Source organism: Sprattus sprattus (genome assembly GCF_963457725.1).
Source record: "Sprattus sprattus genome assembly, chromosome: 4".
Taxonomy (NCBI): domain Eukaryota; kingdom Metazoa; phylum Chordata; class Actinopteri; order Clupeiformes; family Clupeidae; genus Sprattus; species Sprattus sprattus.
The window spans coordinates 31,860,028-31,872,874 of NC_137923.1; the positions used below are offsets into that span (position 1 = coordinate 31,860,028).

The 12,847-nt window shown below is 45.0% G+C and overlaps 1 protein-coding gene across 1 annotated transcript in view; it reads right to left on the reverse strand.

Annotated features, from left to right (window-relative positions):
* The window catches only part of lrba (LPS-responsive vesicle trafficking, beach and anchor containing), a 222,424-nt gene that overhangs the window by 94,415 nt on the left and 115,162 nt on the right, over positions 1-12,847 (reverse strand). The window contains exon 37 of the mRNA XM_080837053.1: positions 2,450-2,574. Within this exon, the coding sequence (XP_080693179.1) occupies positions 2,450-2,574 (125 nt within the window). The remainder of the gene's footprint in view (positions 1-2,449; positions 2,575-12,847) is intronic.

Here is a 12,847-nt window from a genome sequence, read left to right on the forward strand (position 1 = left end):
AGAAAGGGCCCAAAAATGGGTTTGGAGTAGCCACAGGTATTTTGAAATAATAACAAAAAATAAACTTTCCACATCAGGCAGGAATGACACTTTGGATGACCTCTTGATTTCTGTACATTGCATGCAGTAGCCAACATGGCAACATCTAAGCATCAGGTTCCTGTACCTTCAAAGATTTTGGTGGACATAACGATTATATTCAGGATTCCCAATACTAATCCTCAGGGGATAGTTTTATATATTTTAGTTTGGAGATATAAAGTTTTCACTAGTGTCCCTTCCTCCTCATATGGACAAACTGCCAGAGTGTGTTTAATGAGGAACATCCTCTTTACATGGAAGCTACAAACAATGAAGCCTCTTCAGAGGAAGCATCATGGCGCTAAAAGATCAGTTGCATATGCGCTTAGAAAAAGAGGAGAGAATGATGGAGAAAGAGAGGAATACATAAAGCACCCAACGGAGAGAAAGATGAGAAAAAAGGAGAGATAGGGGAGAAAACAGTGGAGCAAGAGAAGGAGCAAGACCCCTTACGACACTCCCTCCAGCTGCACATTATGACCATTAGGGCGGTGCGCTGGTCTCAGAGGATGCTGGATTCTGAGTGCTTATTGCTTTTAGATCACATTCTTATTGACTTCTGTCAAGCCAGTCGTTTGTCTTCAGGAGTGATGTCACGTTTTGGGGAGACCTGTGTATGACATATGGGTGACATTTTCCCCCCAAAAAGGCCAGTTACTTGAAAGTGCAATGGGTTAAGCCAGTAACGGCTTCGCCAGAGCAGTTCTGATTACAAACCCTGGTGTGAATGGCCAAAGAGGAGAGAAGAGCATCTTAACAGAGCCGGAGGATTAGGACCACTCCTGCCAAAGCATTAAACCCGGAGATCTACCTTGGGAGGGCCAGTGCATGGCTGTGTGCTGAAAGCACATGCAGGAGCAGACAGGAAGGGTTCAGAGGATCTCCAAGATGAGAATGTGTGGCTAGAATGAGCTCACTGCAACGAGCACCAGCTAGGTGTTTAAAGGTGCTGGGGGGGCAGCGGTTCGCATTGCCACCCTCTAAGGGGCCAGCCCAGGTCTGAATTAGTGGGCAGTGCAGGGTCACTATATTGGACATTTAGCTTTATTTGCCCTTTTGGGAAGAAAATGGCTCAATATAAACTCAATTATTTGAGTGATGGTGCAGCTTTGATGGAAGACTTCCATCTCTTTGCTCAAACCATAGTTAAGAATATTTTATTACTACCTTTCTTTTAATATTATTTTTCATTGTATTACTAGCTTTGCTTGGCAAGCTGCTGCTGCTCACAAACAGAATTGACTTATTAACCATATTTGCTTTTTTTTTGCCATAAGGGCATACAGTTTAATAGTGATGTATGTTTCAACTTTCTGGTGAATTCATTATTAATGTGAAATTAATTAGCACTCAAGGGGCTTTGTTATAATCCTATTGCAAATCATTCATATTTTGTGAAATGAAACAAATTAATCTTGTAGACTATTATTCCTATCATGCATTAGTTTAGAAGCAGCCATTTTAAAAGTGCAGAATAAGGCAAATGTACACAGTATGACCCAAACGCATTCCAAAGCCCTTTATTATGTGATTCATTGGTGTTTTGAAAGTGGACATTTATTTTGGGACACATTAAAAAGTAAAAAATAAAAACAGAAACATAATTGTATTTTGTATGGATTCAAAATGTACTTGTATGTATGTTAATGTACATGCTGTGGGTAAGCTTTGGTCATCATGTTAATATACTGACAAAAAATATATAAACAGTAAATTTTTTTTTTTAAAAATCCCTGTAACAACCACCTGTCTTTTCATTTCACCTACCTGTGTGTCCCTCTTGCCTATCGCAACTAACAGTCATGAGGTATCTGGGAGTTTGGAGGGACAGGGTAAAAGAAGTGTGCACACAGCTAGTCACACCACAGCAACACAGTGTGACTCATGGCCATAACTACCAAATACAGCCTAACCAGCACACAGGCCTGTGGAAGCATGTGGGTGTTACTTACCGGCCCTGCCAGCCACTGCCAAGCCGAGGGGGAAACGGGAACAAATTAGCAAATCATCTTTGAAGCAACTCTACTACATGTTCTACTGTGAGTTAGGAATTTCATGAGGGTCGTTTAAAGGATGTCAAAATGAATTTTGAGGTCTGGCCTGGCACATAGACCATCCCAGAGACTTAGGAGTCGTGTGGAAATACTAGCTATTCAAAACAGGGCCTTTTTCTCAATCGAGGTACCATAAAATGTTTATGGTGAATTGCCTCTAATTTTTACAACCCCATACTGCTGCCACAGGGTGAGAGCTTCTACGGTAGGTTGGAAGTTTTTTTTTAAGTGTTTGTGCGTGTGTGCGTGTGTGTGTGTGTGTGTGTGTGTGTGTGTGTGTGTGTGTGTGTGTGTGTGTGTGTAGGTCAGCTCACCGTGCTCGGCTGCAGCCTTGAGCGTGGCCTCAGAGTGTGTGGAGCCATAGGGGTTCCTGATGAAGCGCCTTCTTCTCCTCAGGTCATCTTCCCAGTAGTCAAGGCGCCAGAAGTCCCGAGGCCGGCTGCAAACACACACACACACACACACACACACAAAAAGCACATGTGTTAGCAATTAGCCTCTGCAGAGGTAGCTAGCCACTTGCTCGTCTACTACATATAATACCAGCCTTGTTTGGTTACTGTGTACACACACACACACACACACACACACACACACACACACACACACACACACACACACATACAGACACACACCTGAGATACACGTCCTTGAGAATAACACTTCCTCCTTCGCCTGTGGCTGAGGAGCATTTTTTCCCTCCTTCACCTCAGGAAGGTGAAGCAAGTGCTAAATACATCACTCAGGCCATCGGCCCTCTGACAAGAACAATCCATTTTCCCCGGAAACACCCAGACACACATACACGGGTATGTGCTGATTTTCTGCTCATTTCGGGGCCCAGCAGGACACCTTCAGCGGGGCTATCCAAAAACGGAGTGCAGCCCATTTCTAATCCAGCTAGGGTGGGGGTGGCGAGCATTACCAATATTAATCAATGTCTGCACCCCCAAAAGCCATTCCTCTTCCCAATTTGCACCTCTCCGTCCTCCTAGCGTTAGTTAATCATCCCCCTTCCCCCGCACATTCATAGGCCAGCCTCAGAAAGCGTTCGGTTTTAATGAAGCTACACCCTGCTGAGCAGTAATAAAATATTTTTCTATTCAGAGTTGCTGAGATTTAATTACAACAATCTCTTCAAATATCAATGCACTTGCCTGCTTGGGGCAAAACGCAACAGAAACACATTATTTTCTCCATTTTATTTATTACATTTTTTTTTTTTCAAATATAAAACAAGCACTGTATTGTGCATAAAAAACTTCTCATTAAACAAAATAAATGACACCAAGGCCATATTTTCAGTAGAGTTGAGGTCGTTTTGGGGGGTGGCGGGATAACCAATTACCCAGCCAAAAGAGGCAACACATTAAAATACATAACCATCACAAGGACTTGTAAAGGGTAAATTATCAAAGAATGTGTGTTTATATGAATGCATGCAAACAGTCACAAACCCACACAGATTCACACGCTGACACACACATATACCTTTAAGGATATGTATCTATCTGGGTGTGCACTAAATGCTTTAGCAGGGGCTCGGTGGGTTCTCTGTGAGCTGATTTAGTGAAGGCTTTGTGAAATATAATTCTCTAAGTCCATTTTGCTCCACAAAAGTGAGAAGAAGTTTTATTGTGCAACAGGGCCTACACCCCCAACGTATATAAATCAGCATTATGGCCTCTCAAGCACTCTCCTGATGCACACCTATTTTTGGCCATTACTTTTCTTTCTGTTTTCAACCTCTGCATATTTTATGAATTCCTGCCTCATTATATACAACATTATGAAAGACTACATGGGATGTATAGTTACAAATAATATTATTAATGCAACTCTTGGAGCCACTTCAAGAATGTGTTACATTTGAAAGTCAGGCATGAGAGGTATGTGACTGGAGAGAGAGAGAGAGAGAGAGAGAGAGAGAGAGAGAGAGAGAGAGAGAGAGAGAGAAAGAGAGAGAGAGAGAGAGAGAGAGAGAGAGAGAGAGGGAGAGGGAGCGAGAGGGAGGGAGAGAAAGACTAAGTGGAAGTAGTTGTCTTTGAATAGAGTACACTCACATTACAGTACACACAATTGTGAACACACACACACACAAACAAACACAAACACAAACACGTGCACACGCACACGCACACGCACACGCACACGCACACGCACACACTGCATACAAATCCTGTATACACTAATAAATCAGGTAAATCAGGGCATTAGGCTGCTCTCGGCATGAGGTGGGTTTACATAGGCCGCTGTTTCAAAAAAACAGCACACACAAGCTAAGATCCAACGCTGATTCATTTCTTATACTTCTGACTAGCTGACAAGAATATTGTGAGAGTGAGAGTATTTGAGGCAGCACGTTTTTTCTTGATGACTGGATACTGTCTACCCCACTACATGTATGGGTTTCCACAGTATTAGAGACACAGTAATTAGTTCTATAGTCTCTCTGTAACATAGCATCTCTAGCCAGCAGCCTAACAATGAGGTCCAACTGGAAATCACATCAACCCCAACAGCAGTCTTCAGCACCCCCACCCTACCCCCACTTCATGACAAAACACACCCAGCACGCCGTCCGAGTGTGTGTGCTCACAGACGATAAATAATTCATCCTCAAACCATCCATCCTGTGCAAGCTGGTGGAATTACGGCTGCAACATCCGTCAAGATAACAACAATTACAAAACAATACAAAGAGCAGCACCATGGGAGCCGCATGCACACACCCCCCACACAAACACAAACACACACGCACAACCACTTGTGTAATTAGTAATTAGTTTGTTAGTTAGTGCTTCTGAGCACAGTGGGCTCGTTAGTGTTGGGCAGAGGCCTCTGTTGTCTTAACATGCCCTCTCTGAGCAGACAAACAGCAACAACGATACCTACAAACTATAAACACCACACGCCTAACACACACACACACACACACACATACACATACGCACGCTTGCACAGAGGCGTAAGAATGCCTTCAAACTCTTAATCCTGTATAAATTGTCAAACCTATAGGTGCAGCAGTTACACCGTCGTTCTGCTAATAAAAACAAATGGATGAACTAATAAAATAATAACACAGAAAAAACACAGAAAATGTACATAAACATTACAAAAGGTCACAAACCAAATGTCATAATGAAAAAAAACTAAAATAATCTGTTCAATATTATTCGTAAACAATGACTGCATTAAAGGGGCAAACATTCTAATTGCAAGCTCCTTTAACAGACATGAAGTATCAACACACACTGGCCTGGTGTTTTATGCTGCCCACTCTACAGCTTCAACTAGGCTACTAAATTTGAGCTTAGCATCAAACACGCAACGCTTCAAGTCCTGGCAACGAGGATGACATCAAGTACATTCTTTAATTGCACCACCATAACACGTGTGTGTGGTTAAGAAGTGGATGGCAGCCTAGATTAACGAGGTGTTTGGTTGAAACTGTGGGCCATGAGCATACAAGCGCGCACACACACACACACACACACACACACACACACACACACACAATATTTATGTTTGTTCCTGTGTGTGTGTGTGTGTGTGTGTGTGTGTGTGTGTGTGTGTGTGTGTGTGGGTGTGGGTTAGGGTGTCCTTACATTATCTGCCAGACACAAAGAGAATGAGAAGGCTCCTGGATCCTGAGGAATTAGCAGTAGGCCAAAGCTGGCACAACAACATATCAGCCATTAACGCACACACACACACCTCTGTATACAGTACTCCATATCAGCAGCAATAAGTGGACTTGGCCCATACTGGTGATTTGGGTGCAAACATAATTTAGAGAGATGGGCTGAGACTTCAGACAGGTAGAGACTTCAGACACCTAGCCTACAACTAATATCATCATACACATTTTTTAAATGGTATTTATTTATTAATATTACAATTATAAGCATGTGAGCAACACTTCATTGTTATAGAATCGTGTTTGGTATGTGCCTGTTCAGACACATTTCCTTTGTTTGAAAAGCAGCATACAAATGTGTGTGTGTTGAGCATAGAGTATATGTTAAAGAATTTGGCCGGGACAAGTGCATCGTGCTCCCTCTCTCTCCTGCCAATAAACATCACTGGGTGAGTGGACATGCTTTATCAGTGCCCTCATATTAGGTGGCCAAAGTGAGGTCAACTACATGATTATGAGAAAAAAAAGAGTTACAGCCAAGTAAATGTAATCGCCATCGCCATGTTAACGATCAATATTACAAATATGTCACTTTTGACTACTATTACAAGGCTCATTATCCCCAAAAACGGATCAAGTTGAGCTTCATTCTTGTTCAAATCTACCAAGGAGACCGGGTGGTGACAGCAAATCACTGAATTCAAATGGCAAGGCTCTTGACATAAATTAATCATCCAAATCATAATGGGACTTCAAGTATATCACCACAACACCTTCTATTGCTTATCTCTGCCTGAGAGGACACACACACACACACAGCGAGTGTGAGAGAGAGACAGTGAGATTGAGTGAGAGAGAGAGAGACAAAAGCTGCTAAAAATGTTAATAGATTCTTGGCGTGGCCACTGAAAGTTTGATTGCACTCTTATTTCAATGTCCAAATTGTTCTTTTGCTGACAAGGACAAACGATTGTCATCCATCACAATCCGATCGGATGGGGGTGGGGTGGGGTGGGGTGGGGTGGGGTGGGGGGAGCAGGGGAGTGTTAAACCACAACCATTTCCTAAACCCTGGATGTGGATGTGGATGTGTGTGTGTGTGTGTGTGTGTGTGTATACACATGCAGATATTTTGTACAAATATATGTACATGTAAATTGTGTTTTAGTTCATGAATGTGTGCAAGGATGTGTGTGCGCTTGTGTTAATGTACGTGTTTACGGGTTCGTCAGTGATTGCTTTCCTCACCGTGCAATAATGGGTCGCTTAGATTCTGCCTATGAAATGAACTCACAGAGTGAGTAATGATGGCTTTTTAAACAGTGATAATAGTGTAGAGGAAGGAGCTACAGCACAGAGCTCCTGTGAGGTAGACAGACAGGTAGAGCGACGGAGAGGTCATCCCAGGCCTGGAGAAGCTGAGGCAGAGAGCCTGATGAGACCCCTTTAATACACGGAGCCTAGTTTCTAATTCTTGGTGCACAGCTGATGTTAGGTCAGTTGTTCAAGCAGAGTCCATCAGAAAGTCAGTACGGGTTCTTGTTGAGTTTATATGTTTTGTTAAACACGCTGCAGTTCTTTGAAATGTTCGTTTGGTTAAGGGGGGGTAGGTGTGTGCGCGCACACTTCTTTTCGCGCGCGTGTGCGCGTGTGCGCGTGTGCGTGTGTGCGTGTGTGTGTGTGTGTGTGTGTGTGTGTGTGTGTGTGTGTGTGTGTGTGTGTGGAGAGCTAACTGCTTTTCATACATCACGCCGACAAACAGCAGTCACTGCGGAGCATTCTGGGCAGCCATTTATAACGCGGAGGCGCCAGATTAATGCAGATATGTTTTCCGTGCGTCGTGCTGCACGCACGGCACATTTCTCCTTTTCACTCTTTTTCATTAGGACTGTGATTGCCCTGGCGCTCAAATTGCACATATCTGCCCAAGATTATTTTCTTTGATTTGCATAAACCATGTGTTTATGAAAATTGAATAGATGAACTGAATATTTGTCATGAGGGGAGTGGAGGGAGGGAGGGGGTGCCACTCTGTCAGGGAGGGTGTCAGCTGCACGCCCCGGCCTGGCCCCTCAGTCTGACATGAAGGGGCGCAGCCTTCCCCCAGCCCCCCCTTGGGCCATGAGATGAGGATGATTAAGGCAGGGAGGGCACTCGTGTAGTACAGCACTGATAATGGGCCTCTGTGTGTGTGGCTTATGCCATCTCCAGCACCGCTGCCACATGTTGTGTATGTTAATTCAGCCCATCTAATGTGCTTTAATATGCCCTGTAAAGGCAGCGCTGGGGTCATGAAACAGGCGTAATGACTCCTGCAGGTGTGATGAATGCTACCTGCTTCTCTGCACCCCCATGAGTTACAGGCTTTTTTAAACAGTTATCTTTCGGGTTGATTTTGCAGATTGTGCAAATCAGATTGTCTGGTAAGGGTGCTGAAATAACCTGGTCTCACAGAGATGCCCGTGTGCTGAATCTGTGCTGCATGATGGCTGGTGTTCACTGTGAATGTGATTACAGCAGCAGCTCCAGATAAAACAGAAGGACATACTACACAGGCTCCTCACTAGCTGCTACACAGTTGGAATAGGAACACCAGCAGCAACTGGTGTTGATAACAGGATCAACACAATGACAGAAAAAAAACATTTTGTGACATTATCAATCATATTTACAAATTATGAATTTATCAGATGCCTTTCATTTTAAGGCCAGTCAGTGGAAGCAGGCAAGACATATCTAACCAAGATGATTTCTTTTGGAGGGGGGGGGGGGGATTTATTTTGCCAAACATAAAGCACTAAACTAATTGTTTAGAGAAACACAACAATAAAACCTCAACACACCTGGAAACATACAACCAACAACAAAAAAAAACATGGAGATTCTAATCAGTGAGAAAATTCCAAAGGAGTTACAAGAGGTTCAAAGGATCAGTTCCATATAAAACACTAGCCCACAATGAGCCAAGTGAAATGCTGGAACTAGAGAGCGCAGACTTCGGCCCAACACCCAGGGGACCTGAGCCATACTGGTTAGGCTACTGCTGCTACGCACAGCCAGAGAGCAGAAAACAATAGAGGAGTATCAGGAGAACAACATCCCCTCCCCCCAACTCACACACACACACACACACACACACACACACACACACACACACACACACACACACACACACACACATCACTTGAATATGCAAATTAAGCTCTAATTACCTACAGCTTTGCATGAGACACCGTACAATTAACTGCAATTAAAACGGGTGTAAATTCACAGACACACAGTGGCAAAATGATACGCTAATTATCCTCTACAATCAGGGAGTGAAGAAAATGGGTTGGCCGTGTAAAGTATGTCTTTTCAGCAGCGGGTGAAATATCTTACAGCCTCATAACATCCCCTCATAATTGTTGTTTTGTTTTTATCTCTGTATTTACTGCAACATTTCAGAAATGAGGATCCAATTGTAAAAATGAACAGCTTGGCATAATTCAAATGGAAACAGTTGCTTGTGATATTTAATGGCCGCGCAAACAAAGAAAGAAACCCCATTGGTCACAGTTATGGAGACAGGTAGCAGGGGCCAGATCTGAGGTGAAATGAAAATGTGTGTGTGTGAGGGAGAGGCTGGAGGTGATTGAGGACTTTTAATGAGACGGAGCCATGTCCTCGCTCCTGAAGGACTAATGAAAGAGCGTGCTCACTCACTCTCACTCACACACACACACACACACACACACACACACACACACACACACACACACACACAGCGGGGGTTAGCAGCATTTAGCCCTCATCTCCTAGTCTTCCTCATAATTATTTAACCTCCAGCTTCAGCTGTGATCTTCATGGAACTGACAAATCTGTTAAGGTGCGGGCCATTTCAAATACAGTAGCCCAAGGTCACGGCAATGCAGGACGCACCAGACAGGGGGGGGGGGGGGGGGGGGGGGGGGTTGAAGCCCAGCCGTCACATTTCTTGTCTCAAAGTGACTGGCACCACACAATCACAATGCAGGCTCTCCCCTCTGACATAGAGTCAATACAGATCAATACATCAAGGCTCTGAGCAGAGTTTGGAGAGTAACATGTATAGCTTAATCTGGCCATTACAGAGAATCTTTCCCACCAAATTCATTTTGTTTGATCGGCAGTCTGTGTAATGAAAAAAAAAAGTATCGGCACAGAAGATCAGAGCAAAAATAAACAGGCAAGGATGGAGAGAGAGCAGAGCCGAGGAAGGGAAAAACAAACCAAGACCCAGATAGCGCATAAGGGGAGGGAGGGAGGGAGGGAAAGAGGTGCAGACAGACGGGTGGCTGTGACAGGCCTCATCTAACACCGCTGGCGTGTTGGCCGGCTCCTGGGCTCCGCTCGGCAGGCATAGGGAAAGCTGCGGCCGCTCCGTACCGCACATGGAGCCGTGTGTCAGCCGTGTTGGAGTCGTGTCTGAGGCGTGTACATGTGTCAGCGCACACCGCTCACAGGGCTACCAGACTGGGACAGGCTGACAGGACGAGGGGCTCCCTCTCTCAGCTGCCACATTTTCAGTGACAAGAGCAGATCAGAGGAGGAGGTCGTTCACATTACCCAGGTTGAGCTTTAAAAAAGATTTTGCTTAGCAGCTCGCAGCTCAACTTGGAAATAGGAATGCGGATAGTCTAACATGTACTGATCTGTGCAGATACAATCATACCCCGACTTGAAACCCGGGCAACCACAGAGGATTGAGCAGAGCAGCGCATCATCATTCTGAAATAAAATGGTGAAATCCCTGAACGAGAGAAGGGAGGACCATCCTTTTCCCTCGGCCGCTCGCCGTACTTCTCCACCGGAGTGTTTTATTTTATGTGCCCTTTTCTGCTTCCTCTGCAAAAAAAAAAAAAGGCGAGTGCTGCTGCTGTGGCCTAAAGATAAAGGAGATTTTTGGTAAATGGTGAAAGTCCAGAAATAAATGGCCCGGCTCGGTCGTGTGTAATTACTGTGGCCCAGGGAGCAACAATCTATCACCAGCACAGGGGTGACACCCAGCTAAGGGGTTAGTCAAAGGAGATAGCCTCTGACTAACTACTGCAGCACTACAATCGATACTCCTCAGATATTGCTTCCTGGGAGATGTAGGAGAGGGGGGGAGAGAGAGAGAGCGAGAGAGAGAGAGCAGGAGAGAGAGAGAGAGAGAGAGAGAGAGAGAGGGTGGGGTGGGGGCAGAAGAGGAGAGGGGACAGACCCTAAAAACTTCCCGAATGGCTTTTCATTCAGATATTGATCAAGGCCCTTATCATGACCTTGTGCTGCCGGGGCTGTATACTTTCTTAAGGTTATATGAAGCTCATAAATCTGCAGCTGCAACAGAGCAGAGCGCCGCTGCTGCTAGAGGGGTAATTGTTCTTTGGGCTCCATGCTGCTCCGTTTCAGTCTCTATACGAGGCTGCAAGAGTGGAAGATCCATTAAAAACCCCAGCAGACAAGACACAGGCTTGGGCCCATGGCGAATGCTGCAGCATCAGAAGACTGGAGGAGGTGAAGAGAAGAGGAGGCAAAGAGGAGTGGAGTTGTGGAGGAGGAGAAGAGAAGGGGAGGCAAAGAGGAGTGGAGTTGTGGAGGAGGAGAAGAGAAGGGGAGGCAAAGAGGAGTGGAGTTGTGGAGGAGGAGAAGAGAAGAGGAGGCAAAGAGGAGTGGAGGAGTGGGTATGCACAGAAAGGACAAAGAGGAGTGGAGGAGTGGGTATGGGGGCACGAGGAGAAGAGGAGAGGAGGCGAAGAGGAGTGGAGAGCAGGCTGAGAAGAGGCGAAGAGGAGTGGGTATGGGGCACGGAGAGCAGGCTGAGAAGAGGAAGATTGAGAGCATAAGGAGAAGTGGTAGGGGAAGAACACAAGTGTTTGAGGAGGAGTGTCATGCTGACTGACAGGCGATGGAGAGGAGCAGAGATGAGTAGAGGAAGAAGGCCAGGCCTCAGAGGAGCACGTCTGTGGGGGCATCCTGACTTCAACCTCTGTTCCCTTTCTGCATGAGATGCAGTGAAAAAGATGGACACACACACACACACACTTCTGATCTTTCTTCTCAACCTTCTGCCAACCATGAATGATAAGCACTTAAGATTAGATTAGCAATGTGCTTAAGAAGTGCATCTTCACTGGTGTGGGGTCTATGGTATGTTAACAGTAAATGGTTGAGAGAGTCCATTAGAGTCTCTGTTTTTGCAGCCCTGCGGCTGGGTGAGGTGGAATCCCTGGTGCACAGACTGCAGCACGTTCAGCCTGACTAACATATGGACAGCATCAGCTGTACGGGAGCTGCTAATACGTTCCATTCTGACACTTTGTTGAGTTTTCTTACGGTCCCAGCCACTGTATTGTTTATATAGACGAAGGTAAATGTTTTCATTAAGGGGATATTTTAATTCATTTCCATAAGCTCCAAGTCCTACGTGAAGCCGTGAACGCATCATTTTACATAACGTATGGAATGTTACCCTGTCAAACTGCACACACCGTGTGTAAGATTTGCTAATGTTCTATCCCAACATCAGCATTCTTCTGGAGACGGAACAGCAGAATGACAAATCCCACAAGCAGTTGGTCTGCTGGAGCGTTTCCCTGACGAAACAAAAGCCTAATGGGAGATGAAAGCATTGTGATGTCTCTGTCTGTGTTCCTACTACATGTTTACAGATCATGTTTACAGGTCCCATTGATGAAGATGATGATAGCATGCTGCCTCATAAGGCTAAACTCTCTTCAGTTCCTGAGCACTAATTGATTTCGGAGCTGAGCGAGGGACAACAGAACTGTAATCCATCCCCAACAGAGACAGGCAGAAGCTGAGGGGAGAGCGAGCGAGCGAGTGAGCCAGGCTTGTAAAACAGCTGTGGCTGCTCCACAGGGGCGGAGGTCAGCCTGGATGTTTGTACATGTTTCTCAAATGTTTACGTGCAAAGCCACCCATTAACAGTCCTTGTTAAACAGCTTATGAGAAAAATGTAAATATAGTCAAGACGAACATGTTATGATGCACTGTCAGCTTTCTTTTTTTTTAAAGGAAAATCTGCCCTTTAACTTAAAATAATAAAACT